This window comes from Cyprinodon variegatus, unplaced genomic scaffold (assembly GCF_000732505.1).
Source record: "Cyprinodon variegatus isolate N-32 unplaced genomic scaffold, C_variegatus-1.0 Scaffold38, whole genome shotgun sequence".
NCBI classification, from domain to species: Eukaryota; Metazoa; Chordata; class Actinopteri; order Cyprinodontiformes; family Cyprinodontidae; genus Cyprinodon; species Cyprinodon variegatus.
Window position 1 is genome coordinate 681,966 of NW_015150491.1, and position 21,863 is coordinate 703,828.

A 21,863-nucleotide genomic window follows, 5' to 3' on the forward strand; every position below is an offset into this window, starting at 1 on the left:
TCAGCAGGGCGGCATGCATGCTGCAGCACATGGATGTGTTGTTTCCCTTTTCTTTCAGGCTGGAACTCATCTTTTATAAAGTTTGTTATTTCATGTGTAACCTGTGCAGCTCTAAGCAAAAACATAAAATTCTGCCAAAAGCAGTAAAAAAAATACATGCACTTGCAGGTATTGCCAGATCTTTTAAAAAAACACAGGGTTGTAAAATGAGCCGTTCTGGAGTCTCAGCTTGTTGACTTACCAACCACTTTATTAATTACACCATGCTGATACAATTTTCAATGTTGTTTTAAATTATAATAATATTTGTTTCATTGCATTATTTTCCGATACAATGAAATTTGTCCTTTGTATTTCATCTATTTTTTAAGACTGCCCCTTTCTAGCTCCAGGAAGCATTCTGGGGCTAAGGGTATTGCTCACGGTCTCTGACTAGCAGTAGGAGTTGAAACCCAGGAACTTAATGTTTTTTTAAGGACTCGAACGCTCTAACTACTAGGCCTGCACTTCCCAGGCAGAACTACTTGCCTCCATAACTACCTTAATTATTCATTGTATACATTCAACAGTGTCTATACATTTCTTGGGAGATTGTGGTTCACATTGACATAACACATTACACATTTGCTGCAGATTTATTAGCTGTATATCCAGGATGCAGTACTCACAGTACTCTCCCACCACCTCCCAAAAACTTCTCTATTTAAGTTATACCATACTATACCAAATTTATTTATAATGATCCCAACAGGACCAAAGTGCTTCACGCAATCATAAGATACAGTCAATCATTAAACAATAAAGTGGTATATAATAGTAGTAATAAAAAAAAAAGCAATAATAAAAGAAAAACATTAAGATAATGTCAACATCTCCAATCATATCTGGTGACTGTGGAGACCATGGAAGTACAGGTAATTCATAGTCATGTGGGATATTTCAAGTAAGATGGTATATTATGCTACTTGAACAAGCCAAGAAAAAAAATTTTAACTTCATGTCAGTTGGTCATCATGAGATGAATATGATCAACTTTTTTAGCAGCTTACATAGCATTCATTTGATACTATGCCATACCTATGGCCATTACACTACCATAAACTATCAATTCTTCGAAATGTTGTAGCTGATTTTAAAAATCATCGGACCGGAAAACATTTTTCCAATCTCTCATTGTCCCATTTAGGTGACTATGTATGTAATGTAGCCTCAGTTTAGTGTTCTTAGCAGATAGCAATGACAATCTGTGTGGTATTTTCCCTACTTAAGCTCACTTGCTTCAAGGTTCAACATGTTGAGAGAAGATTTACACAAGTTTGTTGGAACTTGCTTAATTTTGCTGTGTTTCATTTATATCACCATATGACTTAATGTAACATACCTGAATTAGGTTCTGTGATTGGCTAATTTGCGAATTATATTAACAAGCAATTAAGAAATATGATTCCACACAAGTATACCTAACAAAGTGACAGGTGAGTACTGTATATATTTAGGGTTTCATTGATATTCAAAAGGAAGTCAAATACATGAACTGTAAATTTACTTATGCAAAAATCTAAATATTTTACAATTCTAAAAATCCTAACAGCTGCGTTTCATAAAAATGAGCTTCAAGTAATATTCAGCTACATTTTAATAGGGCTAATTTTTGCACCAGTCACAGGTTATATAAATCTATTTTTTGCCACTCAAGATTTCAGATTTAATATTAGGTATTATTGTTAGTTTTGCATCATGGTGTTATCTGAAACATAAACAGCATGATTGTTTAATATTCATCTTAAACATCTTCTTGCTTCACTGTGAATTTTTCACTGTCAATGTCCTTTGCCAAATGTAAAGAGAATTTCATTGAAATGAAATATTGGCCCATGCTGGTATAAATCATAGAACTTGATATATAAACTTCAGTGATGATGAAAAAATTGCAGCTAAATGTTTGTATAAAATAAAAGATGATTATCTTTTTATTGCTTGAGTAATGAAAGCCATGAGGAAAAGAAATTAGTGCCAACTAATACATCAAAGAAAACCTTGAGTAGGAACTCAAGTAAAAAGGGGTTCACAGAGCTGCTGTTCAAAATTAAATAACTCTTGAAAGGATTATGAGAAAATACTCAGGCACCAGTGCTTAGCAGCAGCCCAAGGGTCTAATGTTATGTTCAGAGGGGACACAAGGTTAATTTGTCACAGATTAATCTACAGTAAAGACGGCTGCCTGTGTGACTCACCTTTGGTGCAAAATAAGAAGGATTAAACATGTTACCTGTAATTTCCAGAAAATCGCTCTTTAGCTGAAACATTGCCAGGTTTTGTTTTTATAATAGGTTATGTTTTTGTTTATTAACATTTCAAGGGCCTTACAAATAAATATAATTTGTTTTTTATCCAGTCATATGACTATAATCTATTCGTAATTATTCTTTTTTTCTTCTGTTGGTTGGGTGGATGCTTTTTTGAGTATTTGCTCAGTGTTTGTTTTGTTTTTTTGTTTGCTGGATTACCAATTGTTTGGTCTGTTGGTCTGTTTGATTGGTTGGTTAGGGAGAGGAATGTTGTGATGCTAGCTTCAGCGGATTGGTTGAAAGATTGGTTGGTTTTCTAGTCTAATAGGTCTTTGATAATTTTAACGGTTGGTCGGTTATTGAGATGGTTATTAGAATGAGTTTTTTTATACATCTTTTTACCCTGTCAAAGCTAATTCTATTGTCTGATTGCAGAAAGCAGACCTTGCCGTTTCTCCTTTGGCCATCACTTATGCCCGGGAGAAGGTTATCGACTTCTCAAAGCCCTTCATGACTCTGGGGATAAGTATCCTGTACCGCAAGCCCAACGGCACCAATCCTGGGGTCTTCTCTTTCCTCAACCCGCTCTCACCGGATATCTGGATGTATATTCTGCTGGCTTGCTTGGGTGTCAGTTGTGTGCTGTTTGTCATAGCCAGGTAACATGTCAACCCCTCTGAATTTATCCTCATATTTTCTGCCAATCAAGCTGCCTGGCTGTTTTCCTGACAGACGGGTGTTACAAAGTACTGGAGCAACAAAATACCCCTTAGATTCGTTGTTAATATAAATTATATTTAACAACACATTTTCTCCTTAAATACACAAACACTGACACTACGGTGGTCTTATAATATGGCTTATGCTTACAAGTTTGTTTTCCACAGACAGTGCAGCTATAAAATCAGCTGCATATCTCCTGATCAAGTGTGAGAAATGTGTGGTGTTCAGTTTTAAATTTATCTTGATGAACCCCTCCCTCTGAAACCCCCGATGCATGGCTGATGCAGTCTAATGTGTGTTGACCCCAGGGCTCTTTTCCTTTCATCCTGAGAGGTTTGGGTTTAATGCACATCTCAGCAAATGTTACCGGCAAAATGATCACACAAGAGGAATGCAGCAACTGTCACCTAAGTTAGTTCAGAATATGCAAGATTTGAGCATTTGTTTCCGTAGTTGGTAAGGGTAAGTAAGTGGCATAAAATTAATCTAAATGTATTCTGGTTGAAATAAAACACGCCTTCTGTTGTTTTATTAAAATACAATCTTGTAATTCTATGCTTACACTATTCTTTATGTTTGTTGCGAACCATATCAGTCATGCAAATAGACCAGGTCATTTCTAGGAGCCTAAAAATATGCACTCAAGTCAAGTCAGCAGTTTGCTGAGTTGGTTTTCTCATAATTGTGGTATTGATTGCAGAGCTGCCAGATTGATTAAACAATCCCCACAAAAGCAGGGTATATTATTTTCTTTAATCCCTTGCAAATAGAGCGAGTAGAGTGAGCTTATGAAGTCCCAGCTTTGCACAATAAAACACTAAACACCTCCATCTCACCAGGGACTAATGTCTTTGACTCAATTCATTCACATATTTTTCTTGACTAAATAAGCTATCTCATTTCAAAGCTAACAAAATAAAGCAACATATTTCACTTTGTTTTTTATTATTTCCAGCTCTATTTGTGACTGAATCGATTGTTGCTGTTATTTACTAAATAAGCGGTGCTCTCAGATCACAAAACAACATCACCAATGGGAGGCCCCCTCTGTTTAAGATCGAATGATTTAAATTGTATTATCACATGTTTACATGGCTTTGTAATTGTAAGCACTTGTGAGACACATTTGCAGCCAGTCAGGTGGCTACAATTTGTGAAAATCAACCAGGACACTATTAATACTTGGTCTAGGATGGGAAAGACAACAAATCTATAACCCCAATACAAGAAATTGAATCCAACAGAGGGGGTAATGGGGAAAGCATGTTTGTGTTTTTTTTTTCCTATTAGGACAGATGTACAGAAAAAAAAAAAGATGGGGAACAATTCTCTTAAAATTCTGCTCGCAATTTCACATGTCCCATGAGCTGTTTCTGAGGAGGTGACCTTACGTCTGCCTGTTCCACCCCCACATCCTTCTTATTGGTAAGCATGGCAGGACTTTACAGGAATACAGGCCAGCAACAGGAAAAGGTCGTATAGAGCAGCCACTGGGCCCTCACTGGAGCAGAATACACATGTAGACGAAGACAGACACAAACGCAATCCAATCAAGTGTGCATCTTATAGATCTACGCAGTCTGCATACATCTTCCATCGCCCTCAGTGTGCCTCAGGCAGCAGCTTCACATTATATGTAATAACTGTGAACAACCACATAACTGTGGGAGTTGGGGATGGATGTGACGGTGTCAAGACACATACACAGCAGCTTCATGTGCACAGCTATAAAGGTTCTTTCAGAAATAGTCTTACAGAGTGGATGAGAGCAGGAATAAAAAAGAGGGAAAAGTATGTGCAAGCAAACAAACTGAAATCCACTTAGCTCCACAAGGCCATTGTGTCATTACTGTTGCCTGTGGTTCCAAGGAGACAGAGCTCATTGACATTCCAGTAAATCAGGCATCCTGATGGTGTTGACAGGATGAATTATAGTGTGTCATCACCGCCATGTCCACGCAGATGATTCTCGAGGGGACAGAATTGCAGAAAGCTGCCAAGGAAGGGCAACATCTAAAAAATATTGCTGCATTCTGACTTCATCTGAAATCAGATAATTAGACAACCATGATTAAAGAAAAGATTAAAGCGAGATGAAAAGTCTATATTTATATCTACAGTCATCATGCAATAGCCTTTCACGTTGTTTCATCACAGATTTCCAGTTTCTGGCTTTGTTTATCAAATACACTATGCAACAAACAGCTTACAGCAACATTTTGCATAATTAAAGACTATGAGATTTAATAAAAAAAAGGTTAGAAAATACAAAGAAATCAAAAAGAGAGAAATATCCAGGTTACATAAACATCATTGATTTGTGGTGATACTGTCCCCTAAAGGGACGAGTAAAAGAAAACCATGCCAGCATTATGCTCTCAAAGCATCAAGCATTCAGTCCTCTTTCCTCCTCCCAGTGAAAGATGACTCACCGGGAATAATCATTTTTTTTCTTCCCTCCACATCTCTGCAGACCATCACCTGTGGGTTTTTTTCCCCCTCTTTTTTTTTTTTGCACAACTAAGGTCTTAAATGTGCACTCATCTGTGTAATGAGAGGTTTATGCACTGCAACCCCTCCATAATATCCCTCACTTTGTAATTGTGGACAGACTGTTCTTGCTGACACAGTCCAGTCACGTCCTGCATTGAAATTTTAATTCACCTGAGGAAGTGTACACCCTGCTTTCCCCTGATATCAAGCTAATGCACAAGCATGTCAGCCCTTGTGCACTGATTCCAATTGAACTTTTTCAAATGTTGGTGTATTAAAATTAGTAGGTTGTGATAATAGGCCAGCTTAAAATATCACATAACTATTAAGTAAAAGGAAAGTCATACATGCTTTTCAAAATTAGCCATAAAAAAATTCTGGAAACTGGATTGTTCATTTGTATTCAGCCTCCCCTAACCAACCAACAGTTAGTTTCCACCATTTTTGCAGATTTAGAAACCAAAATATTTGTGCATACTTAGTTATAAAAATAGTTCAAACTCAACTGATATTGGATGGAGAGAACATTTTCAAACATTGATTTTCAAGTTTTGCCACAGATCTACTACGCAAGGCATGATGTTTTCCTTAAGATATGACATATCTATACTTAGCAGCCTATAACGCATGCAGTAGTCGGATCAAGTCTGTGACTTTAATACTACAAATTTTGAAAAAATTGAACCATATTTATTCTTTTGAAAAGCATCATATAACATGAAATGTATCCCTATGTCTATTCTCCAGTTTCTCATCCTCATAAATATATAGATCAATTTTCCTACCTCATCCTGAACCTCATTTACCTAATTCTGTAACTCTTATGTATAATAAAGATAGAGTAAAAGCCGGTTTTGAGTGAAGCTGCTTGATATGGCATTGAGTCATTATATATCTTCATCCAGACAAATCACCCAAACAAACCAATCAATGTGTCTCTTCCTCTGCATCTCTAAAAGCCACAGTTGACAAATTGGCATCACTTTTCTAAGCAGTCCAAGCCTTTTAAAACACAGCCACGGCTTATTAGCATGCACTAAGTTGCAGAAAAATCTCCTCAACAGCATTACCTGACGGCCTCTCAACTCTGCATAAGCAATGTTCTCTCTATCAGCCTCTTCAGCACAAACTCAATCAGTTCTCCATGCTTAACACTAACCCAATCACCTTGTGCTAATGCCATGCCACTTTTACTTAGGATAATAAATGGGAAATGTCCACAAGTGACCTAGAGACACCAACAATCTGCCTAGAAAGGCAGCAGATGAATGGGGCTAAAAGGGGGTGTTTCATAGGGGAAGCAAAGCCCTGGGGGGTAAAGAGAAAAAGTGTTGGTTGTTAGAATAAAAAGAGGGCGATAACATGAGGAGAAAGTGAGAGAATAGGAACAAGCTGCTTGCAGGAAGACAACAGATGTCCCATGCAAAAGAAGGGAAAATGTGAGGAACATGCTTTATGTGCAGACGATTGTTGATTGCAGCTGCTGAGGAAACACTCTAGAGTAAGTTAATAGTAATGATAGCCAATATCATCAAGCACTGGGACATTATCACCACTGACAGTGTTATTTTAGCGTATTGATCTGTGCCACAATAAACTGATGGCATTTAAATATGCCAATATGCTGATTTCAATGTAAACATGAATGATGTGCTTTTCTTTTTGCAAGAGACCTGATCGTAACAGCTTAAAAGCTTTTCTTTTAACACATTAGCAATTACTTTTTCCCTGCTGTTGTTTTCTCTGTAATTGACATCTAGAAATCTAATGCTCTGTGCTCTTTCTACTCATTTTTTATGTCTTTCTGCTCTTTCTTCTGTAGGTTTAGCCCCTATGAGTGGTACAACCCGCACCCATGCAACCCAGACTCTGATGTGGTGGAAAACAATTTTACACTGCTCAACAGTTTCTGGTTTGGAGTTGGGGCTCTCATGCAGCAAGGTATTTGCCTCAGCCTTTGGCTACAGTGGATCTGTAAAGCTGAAGCTCTCTATACCCCACTGGACTTAAGGGCTGGATGCTTTAACAAAAAAAGAAACTAGTGGCAAAAGAAAAAGACATCAGTGGATGTTTGGCAGCTCTTTGTTTGCACAGGCTAAACATACATTTCTACACAAGATACACATATGATAGAGGTTTTCAGTTTGTCAGGAAGTAACTTGAACCTTTAGGTTTTTGTTTTTGTAATCTTTAAGCTTGTCACATTCAAAATATCAAATCAAATTTCTCACATTCTGAAAGGCTTCTATTTTGATGTCTCCATTTTATATTGAATTTATTATTATTTATTGCTTCCACAAAAAAAAGTTGCTATCTGCTCTTTCCTCTATAACCTGAAATCCTGGAGTCTGAGCTGAAGTTTGATGGCTGTTCCCTTTTTTTATCTGTAAAGTTTTATTGAATAATTTATGTTGTGGGTTTTGGCCCGGCTCAGAGGGAAACTTAAAACACATTGTTTATATGACAGCAGCACTAACCTTAATACTGTGGAGATTACAAGCCCGTGATTAAACAACTGCCAATATCCAACCTCCTCTTCTCTTGCCAGTGGCCTATCAGCACCTTGAGCTCAGCGGGGTGTGGAGTCAGGATGTGAGGTTACCTTGGGTGCATGACTCTCTGGCTCTCACTTCTCCACACTATTCTGTATAATCGATACCAACCGTGTTTGATTTGAAATCGTTGATTTATGCAAACACTACCCACCCAGCAGGCATATCAGAGGGTACTTTCAGGTTTTGCCTGCATTAATTAAGGGATTCACTTCTAGATGATTTAGTTTGTTTGAAGTGTTAGAATTCATCTGGTGTTCAGGCATCCCTTAAGTGATACACTGTGGAAGTCAGTTGTTGCTGTACTAAAGTAAAAAAAAAATTCAGACTTCTCAAAACCGTAGAAACGTAATGAAATAAACACATTTTGCAGCATAAACAATTTTTCTTGCCCCTCACCTCAGGCTCCGAGCTCATGCCGAAGGCCCTGTCGACCCGAATAGTAGGAGGCATCTGGTGGTTTTTTACCCTCATCATCATTTCATCATACACAGCCAACTTAGCTGCTTTCCTCACTGTGGAGAGGATGGAGTCGCCGATAGACTCTGCAGATGATCTGGCTAAACAAACCAAAATCTTGTATGGAGTGGTAGAGGATGGCGCCACCATGACATTCTTTAAGGTAGGGTTTATTTACTTTGATGGTATTTTAGTTAAACAGTTGAGGACATTTTTTTTCACCATTCTTTGGGTCTCTTTTATAAAGTGCCAATTCTGACATAATAAGAAAAATAAATACAGTATTAGTAAATGCTACATAAAATAAACATACAAATAAATGCACCAAAAATGCATCAAATAAATACATATTAAAGTTAATTTAATGACACAATTACAAATATATGTATACATCTCTTAATCAGCTTCTTTATTTAGTCACCTATGTAATAATTATGTTATTTGTTTATTATCATTTTTATTTTCAACTGTATTTTAAATTACTTATGTTTCTTAATTTGTTTGTCTCTTTTATACTTCATTTGTTTTAAATCATGTTTTAATATTTCAGATCTATTTATTTCCACTTCTGCCTCATTATTTAAATGAGGAGGAGATGGACCTAAAGAACGATATAATAAAATATCCAGTATTTACTGGTTATTTTAAGGACAGATGCTTTATACTGGTTACTGCACCACCATATTAAAGGAACATTTTTCTATAGTTGTGGATGATCACTTCCTTATACTTAATTTTCTTAGTTTTACTTTGCATTATCTTGAAAAACAATTTATTTTAGTATGTGGAGAACAACAAGGTGGTGCAATAAAGAAATTGCCTGGATTAGATGTGTTTTGTGTTTTTTAATATAAACGGACCATAAAGAAAATTAGCTAGAAAGTAGATATTATAGCAAAAAGGAATAGAAGTAAAATGTTTATGTTAATGTCTAAAAATAAATACTTCAGTAAATTATAGAAAGCCAAAAAAGTAAATTAATAAAGTATTTGTACTTTGTTACTTGATGCCTCTGTTTGTAACCAGCTCTGTAATTCCTAGCTTAATTTGTAATCTGGACGCTCTGACAGAATGTGAGTTTGAGTTCGCTTCACACATGGACACAGATGCTCACTTGTTTTTTATCTTCAATCACCCCAGACAAAACTCCAACCCCTGCGTCCAGAGCATGCATTGGGCAGGAAAAGTGAATCCAGTTTCCTGTCTCATTTCCAACCAACTAAATGTGGAAATACTGATGTTGTACTTTTGTTAGAAAGTGAAGGAAATGTTCACTTATTAGGATACAGCTATGTCATATATGAGAATACTTTCCTAAAATAACAATAATCACGTCTGTTTAACCTTGATCCACATAAACATTAATGCTCAATATACCCCGCTCTCAATAAGTAAATAGCTTTGCACTCATTTCCAGATGTCTGACAACAATATTATCTCCTCTGATTGTTGCACATCTCCAAAAAGATGTAAAATATATTCCACAAACACCTGCTGAGTGGCCTACCGTGGCTTCAATTAGTGGTTTTTCTTCAAGCATTTATTAATCAGTGAGGCCCAGAGCTTTTATAGGATTTTTTCTAAGCCTATCACTAGAAGGTTAAAGATGGAGCAATATGTAGTCTATGCTAGGCCCATCCTGACCTCTAACATAAAGCGTCTGCTCTAACAGTACAACTTCAGAGCCTGTCTTTGGAATGCTTGATCACATGCTCAAAATAAGAGATCAGAAATAACCTCTGGTCAGAGGAAAGGTTGCAATCACCAACCTACTGCTCTTTATATTGATGATAAAGATTACAACCTGTACCAGTATAGAAGAGCAACAGAATAGAAACAAATGGATAAAAATCAGCTACTAGATCATGCCTAATGATGCAGCATAACAATTCCCCCGCGCCTCAAGCACTGCAGCAACTTAAGGCTTAATGAAATTCACCCATAGTGACAAATGAACGCAAAACTAATTTTGCGTTCATTTGTTATGATTTTTATTCAGGGAGAAGAAGCTTTATTGTAACTGTACCTTCAGGATTTTTATAGTATCTTGTTTTAGCAGTGTCAATGATAATTAGATCAAGAAGTGTGTTTTAAACTAAAGTAAATTGTTAGTTTGTATTACAGTTAGTTTGTTTAGTTTGGCAATTCCAGATTATTTTTTCAACCCTCTAGGTAAAAGTAGTGTATCAAAAATACAGAGGAAGTCTACATAAAAATGCTAACTTTAGTTAGGATCTCAATAAAAATGAACCTATTTCTGGTCTTGATCCCTTTCATGTGAAATAAGAAATGTGATGAGCATTTTGATGTTCTTCATCCAGTTCAGAGAGAAATATGCAACATAAAGCATGGCAGAAGATATTAGGGGGTTTGTTAGAACAACTCAGTGCTTTCAATGGCTAAAATAAAATTTTAATTAAACATGCAGATTTTGTGTTAGAAGCACAATGTATATATACCGTTATATAAGAAAAAAAAACTACTATTACTTTCAAAATTACCTTTCAGTGGATATAAACAAACATTTTTTGTTGAGTTTGTATTTCTGTATCAAAATAGTAGTATTTTGTATTTATCATTCCGTTTTGATATTCTAAAACTACATGTCACGTTCTTAAAATTCGTAGGCAGAAATCATCATATTTACCAGAAACAGAGGCTTCAAAACAGTATTTATGTAATTAATATAAATAACATGTTCCACTTAGAGAACTGAGTTACTGAATAAATGAACTTTCTAATAACATTGTAATTGACTGAATATGACTATAGACTAATATTTCTACATTTATGTTTAGGGTTGGATAATATAAGTAGCTCAGTGTGTTATTAAAGTAGCTGCCTATGGAAATTATCCAAACTGATAGGTAAAAAATAAAAGCTTTAATATCAGTTCACAAGAGATTTAATTCATTTATATCATTAAAATAGGATCCTTATAAATATACCTTATAAAAAAAAGGTTAATATAAAAAATAAGAAAAAAAACAAAATACCTAAAAGGTATTGAGAAGTTGAAATTTGATAAAGTGCTCTTCTCTGGTTATTTGCAGAAGACAAAGATCTCTACGTATGATAAGATGTGGGAGTTCATGAACAGCAGGAGGCAATCTGTGATGGTGAAGAGTGTTGACGAGGGCATTCAACGTGTTCTGACCTCAGATTATGCATTCCTGATGGAGTCCACCACTATTGAGTTTGTCACCCAGCGCAACTGTAACCTCACACAGATCGGAGGCCTCATAGACTCCAAAGCATACGGAGTAGGAACACCTATGGGTAAATTACTTGAAACCTCCCTTCTTTTTTTTATTGACTTATTTGTATCTTTTGTGTTATAAAACAATATGTAGAAAAAATTACATAATAGATAAAACTATATTTTTATTATATTATGTAACATAATAATTTATAATAATAATGCTCTGGAAATGTTAGATTTGACTGTTTTCGTCGTTGCTTTTTGTTGCTTAGATTTTTCCCAGGGTTGGGTGTAAATGGATACAAATAAAGAGCCATGAAAGGTTTGATTTTTAGATAAGAACAACCTTTCTCTCTCTGTCCTTCAACAAGAGTCACAAAATGCTGTGCAAACAAGAAACCTCTTAAGGTCGAATTGTTACACTGCACTTTGCAAAAACATCTATACACTGTTTATTGGCATTTTCTAATTTCATTATCACCATTCTCATTGAATTTTCCAAGGATTTATGATTACTAAGCAATTGTTATTTATGTTACAGGGTTGATTGTGCAACAGCACAAAGAGGAACATGATTTTTTATTTCTTTTGCAAGTAAAAAAAATCTAAGATAACAGCTATACACAGCAAAAGAAAAATAATGTGCTTTGATCAGATGAGACCAATCTGATAATTTGTCTACTTGTGTGTGCTATGGAAATCTAACTTCACCCATTACCATGAAAACACCATCAGCCTAATATATGGTGGTGGCAACAGCATGTTGTTTGAAACATTATATCAGCAAGAATAGGATGATTGGTCAAAGTGAATGGGAGGATTAATGGAGCAAGCCAACATGTTGCAAGCTGCAAAGAAATTGAGAATGGGATGGATATTCACCTTCCAACACGACAGTAACCCTAGAAATACACCTAGAGCTTCAGGTAAAATTGGTTTGATCAAAGCAAATTTAGAACCTGGACTTAAATTTCAATGAGAATTTCTATCAAAAATGGTAAGTTGCAGTAAACAGACTCCATTCATCAGCGGTTTTTCTGAAGAAAAACAAAATCGCATAATGCATCAACTCGAGATGTTTTTGGCAGAAAAGGAGCTCAAAAGGCTTTTACAGACATGGTATATGATATGGACAGTATTACTTTAGGAAGTCTGAATACAAGCATAAATACTGCTAAAGTTAGAATTTTGTTTTTTGACAAAAATTGAATGAAAATCATGTATAATTTCCTTCTGCCTCATAATGCCTTGTTTTATGTTAATCTGTCACATAAAATTTATAGGGAATTTGTGAATGTTATCTGCTAATGTGATGAAATATGAAAAAAGACTCTTACAAGCTGCTGTATTCCCATTTAGTAATGAGAAGTTTTTTTTTTTATTAGATGTCATCTATAACCACTTTAGGAAGATTAAAATGAGCCCCTGCGTATGTTTAAGCTGCTGGTTTAAGCCTAATTCTGTCAAAAAAATAAAATTAATATTATCCTAAAATGAATTCAAGGAACTAGATCTCTCAAACTGTATTATTGTTATCAGAAAATTAGAGCAAAGTAGCACACATGTGAAAAGTGTAACATATTGAGCATGCTGCTGAGAAGCTGTAAATACTTCTAGGACCAGCATCACAGAGGTTAGAGTGGTCTCAACAAGGCCACAGAGGACACTCTTACCAGCTGTAATTGTGGCACATATCACTGATACGAAAGCCATGAAACTAGATAGAAACATCTCTCTCTGCCCATATTTGAACCTGACTTGTGTCTATGAGGGCAGGATATTTATGAATCTGTACGGGATGCAGTCGTTGCCATGATGATGGGGAAGCTAAAAAGGTGCAATGAACTATATCCCCACTTTGAGTGCAGAAATATTTGCAGAAACGCCCTGGAGATGGATGCACAGAGCCTAAAGGTCGATTCACTGTTGTTGTCTCATTCATGTGGTGATATAGTGTAGGAAAAACACAAATACTTTGACACATAAAGCATAAGATTTAAATGTCTAATCTGAAAGCAATTACTGACCACTAACATTTACGCCTTTCTCTCTACTCTTCATTGCCCAATAGGCAAATTACAGCCATCAGGATGTTTCCGTAGAGGTTCTGAGGTAGTTAATTTCGTTATTAGTTGAAGGGAAGAATAGAAGTGTTTTTATTCTTTTTTTAATGGTGTCTATGACCTCATTTCCTTGCTCCATAACCTATGAGAACCTCAGCTGTTTCATCAACTTGTGGTAAAAGCTTTTGCTGCTTTAAAACCAGAAGCAGCAACGTATAATTTCTTAACCTTTTGCTGCTTTACTGCTTTCAACCATCCTTCCGCCCAAAAACATGAATGCGTCATCTTCTGCGCTATCGACTTAAACTGTGATCCTATTAATGCTTGAGGCCAGACAGTGGTAGGAATGATAGATGTCCTTGGATGTTGAATATGTTATGTAGCTGGGTATGTGCAGGGCGTAGGGAACAACGCTTTTCCATTTGCCTAGATCCCACTCTCCGTATCCTCCTCTCAAAGGACCCATCCTATTAGCATTTATCCAAGGCCTGCTTTGTTAGGCCATCATTAATCATTTGAAATATGAAAGGAGTCTGAACCAGGGGACTCGCAGACTCAATGGATCTCTCATCTTTAAATGAAGTGAGGAAATGCTCCTCGCATGCAAGTTCCCGTGCATTTACACGATTCTGTTTTGAGACCAGTACTTGCTCCAGAGTGTGGAATGCATACAAGTGAGGCTAAGTATCTCAGGGAAAGAAAAAAATAATAATCTGCTGCTGCAAAAAAAACTTCAGTAACACATAGTGTTATTCTGTTTCATTCCAACACTTTTTTGTCAGTGTAAACACACAGAGAGTGAAGATGAAAGGATAATGGATGGTGATGGATAAATGATAGATGAGATAGCAGGGGAATTAACAAAAAGGAGCTGACAGGCTAAACTGTATCAGGGTGACAAAACAAAGTGATGCTACCAGCTACCTGGAGCCATGTGTTATGAATTTCCCTTGAGCTTAAAACAGGATTATTTCAAGTTTCTAAAAATACTCTATTAAAGAAACACATCTGTTCTCAACTGTGGCTTATAATCCATTGAGCCAAGTGTCTAAAATGGAGATGTACAGCTGCGCTTCATTATGCATGAGCTTGTAAGTACACAAACAGCCTAATAAGCTTTTAGAAGATTGAAAACGTGGAGTGTAAAATCTTAATATAAGTGTTAATCATATTTTTGGTGTGGTTAGAGAGAGAGTGTGCTCTATAGCGCTGCCGTGATCAGGAGAGGACCACAACTCAGCTGCTGTGTGACAATTGCTCCAGCTTTGATCATGCAAGCACCCACTGTGCCTCAATGTCACTAACGTCTGGCTCTTTCCCACGTTCTGTGGATTTGGGTCCTTCCGGCTTACATACACAAAAAAACACAAAAATGGAAGTTTTATCTGCGGTACACACATATAATCCCAAACACATATGGAACCGTGTGATGTTCACCCCGCAGGGCTTCTCTTTTTTTAGGCACTATTTTTGTTGCATGAAAGTGTCTGCGAACAGCAGCTAATTTGTCAAAAATCGACAGCGGTTCTGATGCACAAAAAGCCAAATTATTGTTGCCAGCTCCCTGCACATCATAATCCGCACGCTGCAGGGATGAGTGAGAATTCTGGAATCACTCTGTGAAAATACAGATTAGCAGGATTTGAAAAAGGACTTACAAATGAAAACTCCCTCTAAGAAGCCAACAATAACATGACAGGTTTTGTGATCACAAGTCCCAATGTTTTTCACACACCCACAAACAAAACAAGGACTGTTCCAGACTCTTAAACATGTTCACTTGTCTTATGTTGTGCTTTTTGTTTCCACAGGCTCTCCTTACAGAGACAAAATCACTATAGCTATTCTTCAGCTGCAAGAGGAAGGAAAGCTGCACATGATGAAGGAGAAGTGGTGGAGAGGCAATGGCTGTCCGGAAGAGGAGAGTAAAGAGGCGAGCGCTCTTGGAGTGCAGAACATCGGGGGGATCTTCATCGTGTTGGCTGCAGGACTGGTGTTGTCAGTATTTGTTGCCGTCGGGGAGGTCCTTTATAAGTCCAAACAGAACGCCCAGCTGGAAAAGGTATAGGAGTCATTTTTGGCAGGATTATAGGAACTGGCCATAATGAATACCAACTGTCAACAGTGGCAATTTCATTGTTTTATCTTTGTGTTTTACTGTGCAAAAGAGTCTGATGAAGTAATCATGTGCACTGAGACAAAATAATCCACACTCCAAAAACAGGGCCAGGTACTCAGCTGCAAAATTTGTATTTTGAATGAACAAAAAGGCTTGTGCATTGTAGAACCCCATTTCCGGCTTGTTCATTGCACCATTTTGTAGTACAAAGGTGAGATTTTTTTTCTTATTACACCAAAGTTTTCAAGTTTCAGAGACAATTTCTTTTTTAAAGTAACCATCCTGCAATTTTTTATTTTATTTTTTTTTGAATGAAATGCTTTTTGTTTCTTAGGAAGTGGTTGAAATCCTTTTCATTGGGTTAAATAAAATTATATAAATTAAACCTCAGAATAACATTTCCTGAAAGATGAAACAGTTGCTTTGTGGATTTCCAAAGTATACAAAGCAGAAGGCTTTTTGCCCTAACATAATAAGTACCCTTTTTTTTGGTGCATGATTCGAATTCAATTAATATAGAAATAAATAGGTGTAGATATAAACTAATTAAATTGATATAGAAATAAATAGAAAAGCTACAATTTAAAGTTCTGCTCTCTTACCAGGATTATTTGTTAGATTTTCTCCCTGAAACCCCAATTATTATTAATTTATGCATACACCATGGAGAAGTAAAGACCAACCATGGTCTTAATATTTGACAGTAAAAGCAGTCGTCAAAAATTTAAACAGCTTTTTTTCTAAAATTTCTTTCAAGTCTTGGTTCGATATATTGTAATAGAAGTCACCCGTATTTTTTCATATATTATTAAGAGTAGGGTTAAAGCCAAACAAACTACCAGTTAAAGAAAGTTCCCAACGTAAAACACAGAGGTGGCAGCATCACACTTTCTGACTACTGTTCTTCAGGTGAAGCTGGATTTTTAAATCAAAATGGATTGAATTATAAATTATGTTTTTACCTGTTGTCAATATGTGTCTGCTAAAATAATAGATAAGACTGAATTATCCAATTATATGTCTGAACAAGGTATTAGCTTATGGAGCACTACGTGAGAAAGAATGGGATTTCTAAAACCCTGAAAGCAGAGTAAACTACTGAACAAGAGCATAAGCTCTCTCTTGTTGCATATTGGTCATCTGAGCTTTTGCTGATATAATCAAGAAAGGCAATAGAAACAAAATCCAAGAAGAACAAAATAAAGGGAACCAAAAACCAGGATTGTCAGGGGAAAACACACATAGGGAGCCAAATAACCACGAAGGAAAACAGCACTGAAGAACTGCACAGGGAGAGTATATATGGGAGACAGAACAAAGCCTGGGATAATCAGCTAACAGGGAGCAGGTGTGAATAGAAGCACCTAGAAACTAGTGGAAAGGAGACTGGCACAAAGGGGCAACAGAGAGCAACACACAAAAAACACAACACTGGTTAAATATAACTAGAAACGACTACAATGACACAAAATGGAAAAGAACGCATAAATAAACAAGACCTAAAAAAAGAAGTCCAAAGGGGAGAACCATAACATAATCACTATGGCAAGGAACGATAAGTTTATTATTTATACAGCACATGTCAGTGGCAAGATATTTCAAAGTACTGTACATAAAAAAATGTAAAGTTCATGGAGGTAGCATAGTGGAGTCAGACATAGTTAAAAAAAAACAAAAAAAAAACATATGATTATATAAGAAAATTAAATTCGTTGCTCTGTGTGATTTGTCCAAATAACATTGCATAACTAACTACAGAGATTTAAATATTGTGAGAAAGAATAAACTAAATCCTTTGTAATGTGCTCTTTTTTATTTTCTGCTGAGATGTCTTTGCTACTATGGAGCACCTTGAAAATCACTGTGGTTTCTACCTCTTTCAGTGTAAATTTACAATCGGTCAAATTTGTCTGATGTGACAGATTTAGTAAAATCCTGAAGACTCTCTGGAGATCTTCTTAAGGAGATATGCTAGCCAGTGTGGAAACTCTCTGTGCAACTTTCCCCTAAATGCTTAAGTACAACTTGACTGATCTTTTAAACAAAAAGCATGTTCTTTTTGGGTTTTTTTTTTACTTGAAATCTTGGCTCTCACCCTTTAGATCTGAGGATTTACTCTCCTTGAAAATTAATGTTGTCAGGCATAAATATACAGTGAAGATCAAAAAAGTGCTGTTAAATTTTCTAAGCAAATATTTTTTTTTTTTTTTTCGAATTATGTTACAAAAGTCTTGTGAAATTTAACTGAAAAATAACCAAATAAAAAAAAACTATTTATTTAGGCTAACACATTCCCCATCTAAGGGGAGTGGTGGCCTAGTGATTAGGGCATAGAGCTTGGAATCCTGAGGTTCTGAGTTCAAGCCCCACTACCATAGATTGCCACTCTGGATCTCTGAGCAAGACCCTTAAATGCACATGCTCTCTGGGAGTCACATTATGGCTCCCCCAGGGGATGGGTTAAATAAAAAGGTAAATTTCTCCATTGTGAGATCAATAAAGTACAATTATTATTTCAACAAAAGCTGTTCCAGTGCTGCACAGGCGCTACTGTCTGCTTAGCACCATTTTCTCTCTCTTCCTACCTTTAACAAACCTTCTTGAGGAGCAGAAATTAGAATTATATCAGCCCCAATACTTTGCTTGGCCAGGGGAAACAATTGCTTTCATCACTGACAGGTTGTAAAACAGCAGTGAACATAAATGGGTTAGTTTCCTTTTCAGTCTGCATAATTTAGATTGGAACAACAAAAACATATTTTTTAACATCAAGGAAAAGTATACCAAAACCTTATTGTCTGTCATCCGCCATCTGCTGTACTTTTAGATTAGCCATTGCAAACTGAATTTAGGTGTTACTAGCATTTACAGCTTGTTTATGGGCCTAAATATAAGCTTCTGGTACGATACGCCAGTTGGCCTTCTAAATAAGGGACAAAACACAGACTGTTGCTTAAAACTATCATTCTAAAATAGATTGGTGGCATTAAGACATTAGTTTGCAGAGACCATATCTTCTGTAGATAAACAGTCTCCCTGCCCTGTGATCCTCAGCAGAAAATTGCAGTTCAACAGCTGTTAAGAACCGGCTCTCATTTCAGCCCTGGTGTCTTACTGGACCTTGTTTGGTGTATAAATCCTCTCTAATATCTTATAGTTCATATTGCACATAATTATTATTTTTTTTCTATTAAATGAGACAGCTGTTGTCACTGTTATTAAGGTCACCTAAGTAGAATAATTACAAGATATAAAAGCTTCTTTTAATCAGCAAATATTGCTCCATTTTTGCAGCTTTTCTTCCCCTGCAGGTTATGTTTCTAGAGACTAAAAATATTACACATACCACTATCTATGCTCTATTTTAATACATCAGTGCACATGATTCATCGTGCAGAGAGGAGTATGTGTTTTAGCACACTGTAATGTGTGCAATTTCATTTCCACATAATTACTAAAGTCCCTAGATGGTAATTTTTTATTATTTACATCTCAATTATTAATATATTGCAGCAGTCTATTACATTTATATGCAGTTGATATTATTTCAATCTTGTTAGATATATATAAAATATTTTTGCAGTCTGCATATATTTCACAGCACATCTCAGCTATCATTAATCAAGAGCTTCGAGACTGGGTCACAATATTCAGATGATTTGCAAATGCCGTGATTTTCTAGGCTTCCAAGGTGCTTCTAATTTGCATACAGACAACAAGCTTGTCCTTTCCCAGCTGCAAGCCTCTCCAGCTTTTTACCTCTCTCCTTTTTACCATTTCATTCCCATTTTCTTTCACATATTTTGTACTTCCCCTAATCAGTCTACATCTTTAATTATTTATTTTCTAAAACTGTATAAATATTTTATTTTTTTTCCCCTGTCAAATGTGTCTAAAAAATAGAAAAATTACCTGGTGCTATCTACTGATATCCATCGCAAACACCCACACACATAAACAAACTGAAAAATAAATAAATAAGAGTGTCATATTTTTATGCTCTTGCTTTTCTTGTATATCATCTCCCCTCCTACACCCTTTGAATTTAAATTACATCCTGCGTAATTGGGTCAGGAATGTAACCAAACTGGATTTACCAAAGTTTGTGCAAAGGCATATTGACATTTTATAGGATTTTACAGCACATACATTATTCAGGCATACCAGAATCTCATATCGCCAAAGTTACATAACACCAAGATGTTTTAAACAGCTTACCAATAGTCTGGGATAAGTGGGTTATCTGACCTCAAGGTAGCATCATTTTGTATTTCTTTATTAATTCTTCTGGATTTGGTTCTTGGTGAGGAGAAAGCAACATACTTTTTGACAATGACACTGACCAGTGGAAATGTTTAACGTAAAATTGTAAAGGTATACCTCCTCTTTAAATTTTTACTTTTTCTTTAATTGTATTTTCATGGCTCCGTTTCCTGTTGCTTTTCAAAGTAAATTTAAATTTGCTTCTGATATCCTATTTTTTCCTGGTAACCTGCCCACTCCGGATTTACTTTAATGCTGTCTCTTCACTGTTTATATGCTACATAATAATCCCATATAGTACTTTGACTAGAGGTAAACTCAAGCAAAATCAAGCTTGTGTCCTTAGCAAGAGGCCTGGAAACTTGGGGGTCCTTTGCAGTATCTTAGCTCTTCCTGCTAATACACTCCTCTGGACAGAGATGCTTGATGTTTCTCCAGGCATCTGTTGGATCAGTGTGAGAATCACTGACTCACTATTCAATGGCTACAGGTACTACATTTGCCTTTACCTACCATGCTCTTTCTAGTTCTTTCTTGAACCCTTGGCGTTTCTCCAGTATCTCATGTTCCTGTTGTTTTTATCATTTTGTATTGCCATAACAATCGTAAACACTGTCTCCTGCTGCTTATCAATTATCACAATGCCCACTTGGTTGGCATTTACCAATTTTTCTGTTTGAATCTGGAGGTCTCCCCATGATTTATTCTCCACCACCTTGAAAGGTGGCCTCAATTTTGATCTGGCGGTCTCCATTTTGCACATATGTTTCTGTACACTGATTAGTCCTCATTTCTGGCTCTCAAGGCCTACTCCTGTGCTGCCTTGATCAGTAGTTCTGTACTGTCCTTTAGTTTGGCCATGGATTTGCTTATATCAGCAATTCAACTTTCTGCCAGTTCATTTCTTCCATTTGACAGGTTTTCCTCAGAGAATGGTTCCTTTAGCTTCTTCTCTTTCAGTTTCCACATTTACCATGGGCTTCCTCCCTAGGAATCATCTTCCGGATATATTCCTGGTGCTTACATGTATACTGTGACGATATGTGATCACTGACTCAACATAGCTGTTGATTGCTTGCACCTCATTCTCGCCCTTTAGCTGATCTTTAAGTACTTTTCTTATTCATTGCAGATATTTTCCTTGTGTTCTCTTTGTGGCTACAATTTGCCTGTGGTAATCCAATATATTTTTTCCCTGCTGGAGATCATTGTTGTGTGGATCAGCAAATCAATGTCTTGCTTGTGAAAACACTAAAGAAGCTGCAGACCAGTGTTAAATTCGTCAGCTTTTTTAAATCTAGTCTTATTCTTGGTCCCAATGACAAAAATCTATTTTAGTCTTAGTCATATTTAGTCATTGTCTTCCAATTTAGTCTTAGTCTTAGTCTAAATAATGAAAATCTATTTTAGTCTTAGTCAAATTTTACTCATTTTAGTCAACACTGTAAATAATAGAACTTCACCACACACTGCTTCTCTTTTTCTCTATTTTATTTATATGACACTGTGCAGAATAGAACTTCACACACTTATTCTCTTTTTAGCATATATCACACTGTACACATCGAACCTTTTGTCGGCTTGTTTCATTATATCCACAAAGTCTTCATCCTCCAACAGACTTCCCGTCCTTCCCCAACCTCTGATTTGGCTGTGGTGTCACTGTGTCAGGTATCTAGTTGGGAGGAAGAAATTTAAACG

General features: G+C 36.2%; 1 protein-coding gene across 4 annotated transcripts in view; it reads left to right on the forward strand.

Annotated features, from left to right (window-relative positions):
• Nucleotides 1-21,863, forward strand: part of LOC107081635 (glutamate receptor ionotropic, kainate 2) — a 103,143-nt gene that overhangs the window by 76,517 nt on the left and 4,763 nt on the right. For all 4 annotated transcript variants that reach the window (XM_015369800.1, XM_015369801.1, XM_015369803.1 and 1 more), the window contains 5 exons: nucleotides 2,724-2,947; nucleotides 7,327-7,445; nucleotides 8,461-8,678; nucleotides 11,569-11,794; nucleotides 15,592-15,842. In XM_015369800.1, the coding sequence (XP_015225286.1) occupies nucleotides 2,724-2,947; nucleotides 7,327-7,445; nucleotides 8,461-8,678; nucleotides 11,569-11,794; nucleotides 15,592-15,842 (1,038 nt within the window). The remainder of the gene's footprint in view (nucleotides 1-2,723; nucleotides 2,948-7,326; nucleotides 7,446-8,460; nucleotides 8,679-11,568; nucleotides 11,795-15,591; nucleotides 15,843-21,863) is intronic.